Below are 12,999 nucleotides of genomic sequence, written 5' to 3' on the forward strand. Positions count from 1 at the left end.
AAATTTTAAGTCAAATTCTAATTTAAATTGTCCCAATTGTTTTGTCTGAGTCTTCTCTAAGTTTCTGAAATGCAAAGGTCAAAATAAGAAGTTACCATTTAATACATCACTGGGTTTTGAAACACAGATTAGTTCTATGAATGGGTCCTGCTCTACGGCTCTTATTTTGGAGAAGGATTCAGTTTTGCGTCAATTCCGCTGCCTTGACGGGATACCTTGCTCGTCACATCTTGCAGCAGAGTGCAGCAGCCCACTGTGAACGTGGGACGTGCAGAGATTCGGACGCGCTCAGAGTCACCGAGCACCTGCAGCAGTGATCGACTCGTCCTCAGAGGGACTGGTCGCCCCTGTTATATCGGCTCATAAAGACCACTGGCATTTTGCTGCGATGGAGGTGAGTCGTGAGCACGAGGGGGAAGATCACGCTCTCAAGCCTTTGGACCACACGATGATGTATGCAAAAGAGACCCGGGAGGCGCAGCAGCCGCAGCAGCCGCCGCCGCAGCAGCAGCAGCAGCAGAGAGCCACGTGGAGCGGGCAGCTGGAGTTCATACTGGCCACCGTGGGCTACGCGGTGGGACTGGGCAACGTCTGGAGGTTCCCCTACCTGTGCTACATTAGCGGTGGAGGTGAGGCCGCCTGCGGTGGTGGAGGTGGGGGTAGTGAGGGCTGCGGTCAGTCTGCAATCTCAACGTTTCTCTCTTTTTACCATTCAAATCAGTGGTGTGGTCTACGTGATACGCGGGTACACGCCGTATGACCGCTACATTGACATTTAGAAAATTACATCATCAGTCTTTCATGATCTCACTTATATGTGGCCGCATACATAATGCATTACTGAGCATGGTGTTGTAATACACTTGACTGGAAGGTACATGCAGCATAGCCCATATATATTGACCTCTACCAAATGAGATCAAAGTTGCCTTTACAGTTAAGACTGGTCGTCAAGGGAGTATTCTTGTCCCCTTCATACGCACATACGTTTGTTTTTATTATTTTGATTTATGGTATTCATTTCCATGTGGCAATGACCCGACGGTGTGGTTAATATCGTTTATCCTTAACCTCTTTGTCTCATGCATTAAAAAAAAGTTGTGCCTGGAATTGGGGTTTTACATCAAACGTGTGAATTCCTGAAATGCAGTATATACAAGTGTATATACACATGCATAACACACAAAGGTATGCAGTTGCTGTGTTGCTGCGTTATATTTGTCCTGAGACAACATCTAAATATAGCTGCAGGAATGTAGGGTTCCAAAATATTCCTTTAAATAGGAAATTACTGTTGTGCGCCCACAAAATGTTTTTCTTGTGTCCCGACTGTCCGATGGGGGAAATTATTAGTCAAATCTAACAGTCTCCAAGTCAATATATAATAGGTCAGTTGCCATTGTCATCGCATTTGTTTCCTGTCATCCATACATCCTTTGACCTTAAGGGTCATCTTTCTGGCCACATCAGCGTTTACAGGTCACATGGTCATCTTCACAATGAGCATCTCTCCACACAAAGAGACCATGTGACGGGTAAATTAGACCTACATGACAGATCAGACACGACACCAATACATCCAGTTTTTTTTTTCATAACCATTGACAGTCATCATCAGTGCTAGTGTAACACTGGAGCAAGCCTTAGCTTTTTAACTTCCCTGAGGGGGAACAATCGCTGGTGAACCTTCAACTGATGATGACTTTTTGGCTTCCTGGCTTTCTGTCCAATGTCCTAAATTCTTCAACAGCGAAAAGAAATGATGATCAAGCTTGTAGGCTCAGCTTGATGGAACAAACCAATGAAATATGTTGCGCGTTCAAATGATACGTTCTTGCTTTTTTCTTCTTGTTTCAGGTGCCTTCTTGATCCCCTACTTCATCATGGTGTTCATCTGCGGCGTCCCCCTCCTCTACATGGAGTTTGCTATTGGCCAGTATACTCGGTTAGGGCCTGTGCATGCTTTTGCCAAAATCTGTCCACTGTTCAAAGGTGAGTGGCAAAGACTCGCTCTCTCCAGGGAGCTCAAGTGAAGGGTTCATGTATTTTTTCAAAATTTTCAACAAGATGGTTTTTAGCACAATTTGACACTCTGGTCGAAAGCATTACTGTTATTATTATTATTATTATTATTATTATTATTATTATTATTATTATTATTATTATTATTATTATTATTATTATTTATTTATTTATTTATTTATTTTTTAATCAGTATTGGTCAATGTGGCTTCTCTTTCCTGAGAAATTAAAAAAAAAATAATCAAATTTTGCCTTGAATCTGTGATCTGCTTATAAGACACGTCTTACTTATTCTTTCTTTCTTTCTCCTTTTTTTTAAATGCGTATTTGATTGTTCTCATATGTTGATGGGTGAGAACTTGCCACGATAAATGTGAATCCTCCAACTCCCACCATTAATGTAACTCCACTTCAAAATTGTATATACATATCTTTAAATATAATCACAAAAAATAGATGTATAGAATTGCCTGATGATTCTCACCTCATCTCAACCATCAACATTCAGTCATTGCAGGTATTAATGAATTGTGCTGTCTTGTTCTAACCATATATTTTCTCCATAGTCTTCTTATCTCCTTTTAAAACAGAGATTATCTACCCGGTCAAAACGTTTGGGTGCCTCACTTGATTAATCGATCATTTCTTCCTGGTTAATGCTCTGTAAAAAAGCAAGGTCGCCGAATCAGGTAGTTTTTTTTTTGTCCCCCTCTCCCTGTATGTTATTTTGATTTTCCTGTGCACTTGATGTGCCCTGTCGTTTGCAATTAAGACAGCCACAAACATCTGTTTGAAATCAATGAATCACATTTTTAATCATGCTTAATAGATTATAGGTAAGCGCCCCTCCGACTGATTTATCTTGTCTTTGCTTTTGCTTGGCTTTAAAACGCACTGAAATGCGAAAGAGCTACGTCGAAGCCCTTATCTGCATCTGCTGCACCTGTGTCGTAATGCCATAGCCAAAGGGAGTGAAAAAAAAAATCAGAATAACAAAAGACCTAGTGTCGACCATACACAGTGTTTCTGGTAGGGGGAAGTTTTCAATGTTTTTTTTAGACATTACTGTGGTTTCGAAGACAACCTGCTGGGGAAAAAAAAGTTCTTTCTCGTGTTTCGGGCAGTCGACTTTTTTAAATTTGTAAGTACAATGACGACAAGTTTTCAGTGGATAAGACTGAAGGGCTGGTGTTCATTTGAATTTGTTGTTGGTTTTGTTGGTCACATTAGTGCTGGTGGGGAGCCTGTTATGTTCATTTACCTGATTAAACAGAGGAATTTCTAATCCGCTGCTTCTGGAATTCCTTTTGTCTGCGGCCACCTCTGAAAACACAGAATACACATTGCTAGCTTGTCTCTCCCTAACGGGCTCAATGTCCGAGACCCTCTCCTGCAGTATGTAGTGTAGAGCAGCGTTTCTCAACTGCTGGGTCCTGACCCTAAAATGGCTCGCGGAGCTGTTTTTTGTGAACAGATATATAGGCATTTACTTTGTAGGGCACAAAATTCAATTCAATAATTTCATAATTGATTTACTCGACATGATGGAAAGTGGGCTAGCGTTTTTATTTTTGTGGCATAAATTTGGGTTGCGACTTCATGATAAGGAAAAAAAAAATGAGAGTTCCGAGACTCCACCAGTTGACTGGTGTAAAGTATGACACTGACCAAACATCATATTCAGGAAATGAAGTGGACAGGAAGTGACTTGTTGTCTCCAAGTGGTCCCTCACTCGTTGTCTCCGTCCCCACTGTTGTCACTCTGCAGGTGTCGGTCTGGCCACTGTCATTATTTCCTTTGTCTTATCCACCTACTACATGGTGCTCATCGGCTGGGCGCTCTACTACCTGTTTCACTCGTTCGAATCGCCACTTCCCTGGACATCGTGCAACAGCACCTGGAACACTGACACAAACTGCTTTGGTGGTTTCTTCCCCAGAAACGGCACCAACAGTCGCTCGTCTGCCAGCCAGCAGTTCTTCGAGTGAGAATTCCCCTTTGATTTCTCTGTGTTCTGTTTTAGTGTCCCCTGTCCTATTTCACATTTGACTCTCATATAAAGAACAATAGCCTCACGTGTTTCCTGATTGCAAAGGAACTTGTGTTGTTTCTTCATAATTTATTTTTCCCCCACAGCCACAAGCTTCTCAATCAAACCGACGGCATTGAAGATGCAGGTGGCGTCCAGTGGGAGCTCTGCGGCTACCTCGCCCTCGCCTGGGTCATTGTGTATTCATGCATATTTAAAGGAGTCAAATCCACTGGCAAGGTGAGAATAATGGCCTCCTCTTCGTTGTGGATGAAGTCCTTCTCATTGGAAGTTTCATCTAATTTAATGTTTGGACTCCAGGGCTGCCTGCTGTGTAAACGCTCTTGTCTTGATTGAAGCCCCGTGGGTTTGGCAGAGCAGTGGATTTATAATCTTTGTTAATTAGCACAATGACATTTTTACATCGGCAGAATCTTAAATTGTATGTTAAGCATAAAAGTCTGTAGTTTTGCACCACATCTTCTTATGCAAATTATTTTATATTTATTTATTTATTTTTTCCGGTTCATCATCCATTGGCATATAAATTACAGAAAAAACATAAATAGGAAAATAATACAAAAATATTAATAAAAGAATAATATAAGAATACAACTGAAAGGAACCAAAAAGGTGCAGGCAGAAGCCATAGGTTATACTGCTACACCCATTTTCCATTATTCAAAATGCCACACCAAAACAAAACATCATAAGGAAACAGATATAAAAATGAAGTAATATATTTATACTACAATGCATAAACCAAATGCAACACTGCCATCAATAATAATACACCTGATGTAGATAAGGTACTATATGGATAAAAAAAACAACTACAAATATACATATACACATACCAAATTACACATTCAGTCGAGACATGCTATATTTATAGATTTATAGATCATAGATGTTTATTTTTTTCTGCCACTACCCAGTTTTTGAAAAAGTCTTTTTTTTATTTTTTTGCCTCACAGGTTGTGTATTTCACCGCTTTATTTCCGTATGTCCTCCTGTTTGCGCTGCTCGTTAATAACGTACGGCTTCCTGGTGCAGAGGATGGCATCCTCTACTTTGTGACACCTGTTTGGAGCAAACTGTTTGAAGTAAAGGTGAGACATTATTGATGAGTTAGTGAGTTAGTCCCCGTCTGTGGCTGCTGTGTGGCCAAATCTGACCAATGACTGACAATGCAGCTGGGCAGGCGCGGCAGCTTGTAATTAAAAATTAATGAATGAATAAATAAATAGTTGAATAATGTCAGCCCTGTTAGTCCCTGTCTATCTCAGATGAAAGAAACTTACAAAAAATGAAAACAGGAAAACAAAATATAAAAGATTTACGCTGAATATTTGGATGGCGTTAAGAGGTGTTGTGCTTCCTGAAGTGAGAGGTCATTTCTGAGACCCATCCAAGTTAAATGTTTTTGTTTTTTTCTTGAAGGTTGAATGAAAAGTGTGTGTACAGAGGACTAGACCAGTCTGGAAGTTTTCCCAATACTCTATTTGTTGGTTTATTTGTTGGTTTTATTTGACAGGAACATTATGCATTAATTGACATTTCTGTAAATTAGAGGTAGCACAGCTATAGTGTAGTAAGCAGATCATCTATTCTTCCACACTTGGTGCTCATCAGCCACTGCCTTAACTTCTAACAGGTGCTGAATGAAGGCAAACTGACATTGCGACGCTCTCCTCCATCGCACCTTGCAGGTTTGGGTCAATGCAGCAGCTCAGGTCTTCAATTCTCTGGGCGTAGGGTTTGGCTGCATGGTTTCCATGGCCAGTTACAGCAGGTACAACAACAACGTCCTCAGGTACGGATTGAATCCCCCAAATGAACACCGTATAGTGTCATCTTCTCAACAATTGAGCGGCCACAGTTCCACAGGATGAAACCAGCGTCTTCCTTCCTCAATCCAGGGACGCCTTACTGGTGGCGGGCATCAACTCGTTTACCAGCATCCTGGCCGGCTTTGTCGTCTTCTCGGCCATCGGTTACGTGGCTCACACGTACAACCTCCCAGTGGACAACATAGCCACGGGTGGTGAGCAATGCACGCTGACGGGCTCCTCGCCCTCATCCTGCCACCGCTGGCTGATCTCTCCGTGTTTATTGTCTCTGGTACTATGATGCCGCGGTTGTGGTCCAGGTCCTGGCTTGGTGTTTGTGGTGTACCCGGACGTCCTCTCCACCATGCCCCTCTCTCAGCTGTGGTCCGCTCTCTTCTTCTTCATGCTGCTGTGTCTGGGCTTGGACTCCGAGGTAAACCTCTGGAGCAAGTTGTGTGACGGAGTAATTTGGTGGGAGGAGTTGGGGAAAGGGCGAAATACTACACAAAGATGTAATCATTTGTCATATGTCAGCATTCCTGTTTGAAACAGGTTTGGGCCTGTCACTCCGGCATATGTGAGCCAGTTGTTGCTATCCCCTCAGCCAGCTTGCGACAGAAACTGAGGAATCTCTGTTTTAGAAATAAATGTTGCTTCACTGGTGTTCAGGTTCCCCATTGTGCTATTAGAATATACTCGAAAGGCCTTACAACCTTTTTCTTTGAGACATGATCACCATTGTTTCTTGTAGTTTTAAGAGTCTCCTGAATTACAAGGCTTAACGTTGTTTCCGCTGCAACCTTTATTTAACTGATATATTGCATTCTATTGTTCAAATAATATCAATGTGTCAAACAAAAATTTAGAAATTGTGTATGTTCAAACATACAACGCTTCTGTGGATGAAGTTGATGACAAAGACACATGTCAGCCCTACTAACGATGAAAAGTGTCACTGGGATTGTCATATTTGATATTTACTCATACCAAATTGAAATGCTGTCCAGGTTATGGTTTAATTGTTCCCCTGTATATTTTAACATAATGTTCAGTTTGCTCATGTTGAACATTCACATGCTGGTATAATCAGCACATCTTTCCTCCTCTCACATTCATTGACTCAAATCCACCACTGCTGCTAATTATCATCAATGACAACAATAACAATACCGGAGAAGTTGAGGCATTATTAACATTTCCTTTTTTTCGTTTCTCAGTTTGCCAATGTAGAGGTGAGCGTAACGTTCATCAAAGATGAGTTTGGCCCCCAAGTCCTGCGCTACCTGAAGAGAGAGGAGCTGCTGACCCTGGCTGTGTGTGTCGTCTGCTTCATCCTGGGGATCCCTCACGTGACCAGGGTGGGCAGAAGCAGCATCTTCTCACGTCTTGTTGTTGCTTCAAACATCTTATCAGCTGTTTCTCCACTCTCTCATCCTCCTCTCTCACTTTGGCCCAGGGAGGCATCTACATATTTCAGCTGATGGACCACTACACTGCGGTCGAGTCCCTTATGGTCCTGGCCTCCTGTGAGGTGATAGCTGTCTGCTGGATCTTTGGTAAAAACCTTGCTAGACCTATTCAGGGTCTTTCCCAGACAACATTTGTATGTATGTGTGCATTAAGAACATGTCAGGTTACTCTTTTCTTTTGCTTTGTACAATAAGGTGTTCCAAAACTCTCGTTAATGATCAAGAAGATGCTCGGGAAAGCGCCACACATCTACTTTCGTCTGTCTTGGCTGCTGCTTTGTCCGGCGTTGATGCTGGTGAGGCTTCACATGATCTCAAACACATCAGTTTGTTAAGGGTCAGACTTATTATTGGATGATGATGATGATGATGATGATGATGATGATGATGATGACGATGACGATGATGATGATGATGATGATGATGATGATTCCACCTACCCTTCACCTCTCGCAAAAGAGTAGTGTAGTTAACCCTCTGTTAACAACTTCCCTCTGGTTTGAACTTCCTGCAACTTTGCTGGACCTTCCATGTGTTTTGAAGGCACAGAGTATCGATAGAACCAGGAGGCAGTTGCATAAGACAGAACAAACACCCTATTGGTGGTGTTGTCACAAACCTGGGTGGAGGTATGTGACATCACATAGGGGCGCCTCACTTTTCTGGAAAGTTCATGACAGGACAGAGACGCCCTGGTTACATTTATTTATTATTATATATTTATTTGATTATCCTGTGCACTTGATGTTCCCTGTCGTTTGCAGTTAAGACAGCCACAAATATCTGTTTGAAATCAATGAATCACATTTTTAATCTACTTTGGACATGCTGAATAGATTATAGGTAAGCGCCCCTCCGACTGATTTATCTCGTCTTTTCTTTTGCTTGGCTTTAAAATGCAACGCACTGAAATGCGAAAGAGCTACGTCGAAACCTTATCTGCATCTGCTGCACCTGTGTAGTAATGCAGTGTAGTTATTTATTTATATATATGTTCACTGTGTAGAATATTCTAACACAAAACCTTACAGCTGTCTAATCCACGCCTTTCAATCAAGATTGTCCTTCTCCTGATCTTCATGAAGGTCATCATGGTCTCCAGCGTGGCCCAGCACACATCCACTCGCTATGGAATGTACACGTACCCGGTGTGGGCTGAGGTCCTAGGTTGGGGAATTGCATTGGTCTCTGTTGTGTGGATCCCAGTTGGAGCCATTCATGAGATCTGTCACTTGAAAGGCTCATTTCTGCAGGTGAGAACAGGACTGAAGTGTGATGGCAAGGGGGGTGGTATTTTTCTGTGTGAAGGGAACTTGATCTTGCATCTGTGGATCTGGCCCTAAAACTTTTGAGACTGTACTATTTAGGTCATGGACATAGCCTCTGTCAGTCTTCATGGTTTGTTTGTTTGTTTTTTAATCATTGTACACATTTTAAAAGCAGCATTGATCAGCGTGGAAGGTCATTGATTAATATCTGTGTATGAACATGGTGGATGTGGCCAAATTGTAAGTCAGCAAGGATAAGGTAGGCTAAATTAATCTTGAGCACCATCAAAGAAAGCACATTATTAGCAAGACTGATTCGAACAAATGATTTTACTGAAAAAAGTATTTCAAAAATATAGGCTACACGTAGGTTAGCAACCTTATTGGCACTACCTTCACAACCCACTGCTAGGTGAAGTGACTAATCCTTGCAAATTATAAACATTGTGTCAACTACTTTGACTTTGCTGCTGCACATTTGTACATTTTCACTTTTTGCTTTGTTGGTGTCTCTGACTTTGTGCCTGAGCTGTTTGTGAACTGCGGCCTTCTCCAATCCTCAGAGACTCAAAACGGCCTCGACCTCGACTGTGGAGTTTGAAGTGGATTCAGAATCAGAGAAACGAAACCTGCACAGCACACAACCCGGCGTCTGAATCCATGCAGACAGTGTGTCGCAATAACCCCCAAAGCCCTTCCTGTGTTTTCTGCACACATGATAAGTACAAGGCACTGGACTGTGAAGGAATGATTCGCATTTACAGCCTTGAATCATGTAAAGAACGTCCTGGTTTGGAAGCACAGAGTGGACCTTTTTGAATAATGTGATGGATTAATAGTAAAAGTATCTGATCTAATCTAATCTAAAAAGTATTCCGTATTCCTTTCCGCTTTGCCGTTCACTTCAGCAACTACTTTCAATTCGTAACAATTTCGCACAACTGTTTATTAAAAAAGAAAATACATCATTTTTTTGAATTCCCCTTTGTACAACAGTCTCTAGTTGTCTCAATCTGGGGGACGGTGGTTTCTGTCTCACGAGATGAGAAATGCATGATCCCAAAACATTTACAATATGGAGGAACAGTTCAGTCAGCAAGTGAAAAAAAAAACTCCAAGACATTGACATTAAAAGCTGTAAACCCTTTGGTGCAAGAAGGAAACGTTGAATCACCTCAGCATCAAAAGTTATTCTTTTAATTCACAGCTATGAAACACACACACACACACACACACACACACACACACACACACACACACACACACACACACACACACAGGCCATCTTGGAGAACCCCGCACACACACACACACACACACACACACACACACAACCCAAACCTGGAGTTAAACACTAACCACCCACTGTATTAATACATACAGGGGACAATGTTTTTTTTCCACTTGATACAAAACTCTTCATTTTTGTGCAAAATTTAACTTTGTAACGTTTGTTGTAGATGAGCTAAAGTTTTTAATGATTTACTGGTACCAGACTGTACTTACGGGCTGTACCTGAGTTATGAAGGTCCAAATTCTGTCTTGAAACTAGGGCTGAATGTTGTGGGTTAATCTAATATGTCAATGATTGGAGTATGTAAAGTATCTTGGGCAGAATCTGTCCAGGGTGCACAACTGGCTTGCACATAATCTATCTAGCAGCACCTTTTCAAAGCTCAAAAGAAGTTTTTGTTTTTTTTAAATTCAAAATTTAGGTAATCCAAACGAATGTTTTTTTTTTTAATGATGTGCTTTTATTGCAACTCTGTAGTCAGTGCTCTGAACACAAAATCAATGATCTTATTTTTTTCTATTTTTTTCTGAGCGCTGATGGCGACCTATGCCTTGTTCCAAAGTGCCATTACTGTTTTTTTTAACCCTTCTTTTTCAGAGAATTCAAACCAAAAACTTTGTATTTTTTGTAATGTTTTGTAACTGTAATTATGTGCAGAGTATGGTACGGTCTGCAGATTTTAGGACACTTTTTTCATATTTTAACCATATTTTCCTCAAAACTTTGAAAGCTTTGACCCTGCAGGGTCATGTACTGAATTACATGTAATTGAGTATATTATAGCACAAATGCAACAATTTTAGGGGAGGGAGCATGACAGATTATTTGAATGAAATTGTTTGTATGTTTTGCTGATAATCACAACGAGATATTATCATCATCATCATCATCATCATCATCATCATTATTATTATTATTATTATTATTATTATTATTATTATTATTATTATTATTATTTTATTTTTTTTTAATTTTATTTTGATACCTTTCCTGCATATTGGTTTCAGTCCATCTTCAATGGACTTGACATATTGGTCCTTTTAAAATCATAAACCATGACTTTTCCCATATTATTTCAAGTTGTCGTTATCTTGTGATTCTTTAGGATATTCACCATTTACTGCGTAAATCTCTTACAGTCGACTTTGTGTATTAATTTTTGTTTTGTTTCGTTTTGTTTTTTTGTTTTTTTTTTCGAATTTTTTTGTTTTGTTTTGATTGTTTAAGAACATTCGTGGCCCGTGTCTTGCAGTGCCATTTCTGCTGCTCGGTGAATAAATATATGCACCTTTTTTGGGGGGTTTATGTTTGTGAATGACTCGGGACACATACTTGTCTCACCTAGTCGAGAGAATCAAAAGGGGGTAGCATAACACAACGTTATGAAGCTGTCTACGTCACCTAACCCATCGAACTCGTTTGAAGAGTCTGTCTACGTCAGGGATGGCCAAACTTTTTGAGCGGTGGGCGGCAACAATGGGTTCCAACATTTGACAGAGGGGCCGGTTTCTCATAGGGAAATATATCACAGGATATGTAAAAAACAAAAACAAAATATGTGCTTTAATGTAAATTAAATAATGAACAAAAACATTACTACAGGTAGCAGTATAGAAGCAGGCCAGCAGATGGCAGTATACCTGCGTTCACCGTTCTCACCGGTAACCGGCACGCGACCGATTCACAACCCGGCCGGCACAATTCACAACTCCGTCTGCCCAAATGTGCGTCGGCCCACAAGGAATTGCCCGGTACGCCCGATGGCCAGTCCACTCCTGCTTTCTCACTATAAATCGAATTTCTTCAGGTTCGGCGGGCCGGATTAGAAAGTTAAACGGGCTGCATGTCGAATCCGGGCCGTAGTTTGCCCATGCCTACGTACACAGCTCAGTATAGATACCAAGGGCGAGGGACATGATTGGAAAAGTGATTGGTGATCAGTGGAAAAGTCAGCACGTAATAATGCAATTATGACAAGTTGGAATCGTGATAGGCACATACAGTCCTAACAGTTGACAGTTATGCTGTAGCTCATTCGAGACACTGTTTGAATATTACTAGCTTAAGGAAAAGCAATGCAGATGAACTTCCAGCCACCTCTCACTAAGTCAGTCAGGGTAGCGCCTATTGCGGCGAGTATAAACAGTTTCCAGAGGCCAACTGAGGCACAAGGAGGGAAAAAAAACTGTACGTCTGAAAACTGTGTTTACGTCAAGACTCAGCAGTAGTTGCAGTACAAGTGATCATTTAGGGATTTGTGGCCACAGAAAAACATCTCATTAAAGGGCTGTTCAGCTCAATACTGTCCTGCTCTGCATTGTTCAGAAATAGACAGCATCCCACGCTGGGTGCTGCCTGCCATGCTGTAATTGCCGGTGTTCCCTAGGTGGAGCCGCTGTTTGTGGTAAACAGTTGTTGCACTTTTGGCACGCCAGTCTGATCCCTCCCATGCACATCACCGGATGAATTCCTGTTTATCAATATCAAAGTGTGATGTAACAGAGTACCGACGTGTGGGGAAGTCAGAAGGCGCTGAAGGTTGTTTATTCATCTATTCATTTATTTTATGGTTGTTAGTATGGGCGCATTTCCACCAAGTACCTGCTTGGCCTCATATCCTGCTCATATCATCCTTTATATTTTTTTCGACCATGGCGGGGTTTTGATATGAGTCAACCGTATTAAACAAAGAATTGTCAGCCCTAAGAATGAGAAGCGGGTGCTAATGTAGGTGGGAAATGGAAACACAGAAGGTAGTAGTGGAAACACGCAATGTGAGCCAAGAACTGGAGTTCCGTATTCATTCTAGAAAGGCAAGACATGGATTGGTTTGATATCCTCAGCTCCAGTGGCTGTTCTGAGATTGGATTCTCTCCCACAATCCAAGAAAACACACGACAGGCAACCCTGAATTCAGGAGAAGGGCTGCTCGACAGTCGTTGGACGGATGGATGATCTGGTTAGATTTCTGCTTGCCGCATGGGAACCCTCCTCGCAAAGCACACAGCAATCCTGCTCTGCATCGTGGTCTGTCAGAGACCCCACAAACATTTCCCCTCTGACTGCGTCTCATGATTAATTTAC

At 41.5% G+C, this 12,999-nt stretch overlaps 1 protein-coding gene across 3 annotated transcripts; it reads left to right on the plus strand.

Annotated features, from left to right (window-relative positions):
* Positions 1 to 230: 230 nt before the first annotated feature.
* Positions 231 to 9,623, plus strand: LOC142887987 (sodium- and chloride-dependent GABA transporter ine). Of its 3 annotated transcripts, none has more exons than XM_076025991.1 (13): positions 231 to 629; positions 1,858 to 1,992; positions 3,791 to 4,007; positions 4,160 to 4,292; positions 5,030 to 5,164; positions 5,765 to 5,868; positions 5,975 to 6,099; positions 6,205 to 6,317; positions 7,102 to 7,242; positions 7,341 to 7,440; positions 7,549 to 7,649; positions 8,439 to 8,606; positions 9,185 to 9,623. In XM_076025991.1, exons 1-13 carry the CDS (start codon positions 389 to 391, stop codon positions 9,275 to 9,277), a joined length of 1,806 nt encoding a protein of 601 aa, XP_075882106.1. In that variant the 5' UTR covers positions 231 to 388; the 3' UTR covers positions 9,278 to 9,623. The 3 variants fall into 3 exon arrangements, with proteins under 3 accessions (XP_075882106.1, XP_075882108.1, XP_075882107.1); XM_076025993.1 differs by lacking the exon at positions 231 to 629 and adding an exon at positions 2,589 to 2,711 and having other exon boundaries at positions 1,860 to 1,992; XM_076025992.1 differs by lacking the exons at positions 231 to 629; positions 1,858 to 1,992 and adding an exon at positions 2,207 to 2,711.
* The last annotated feature ends 3,376 nt before the right edge of the window (positions 9,624 to 12,999 follow it).

The sequence above is a fragment of the Nelusetta ayraudi genome, unplaced genomic scaffold (genome assembly GCF_046127955.1).
Source record: "Nelusetta ayraudi isolate G7.1 ecotype Tasmania unplaced genomic scaffold, CSIRO-AGI_Nayr_v1 ptg000018l, whole genome shotgun sequence".
NCBI lineage: Eukaryota > Metazoa > Chordata > Actinopteri > Tetraodontiformes > Monacanthidae > Nelusetta > Nelusetta ayraudi.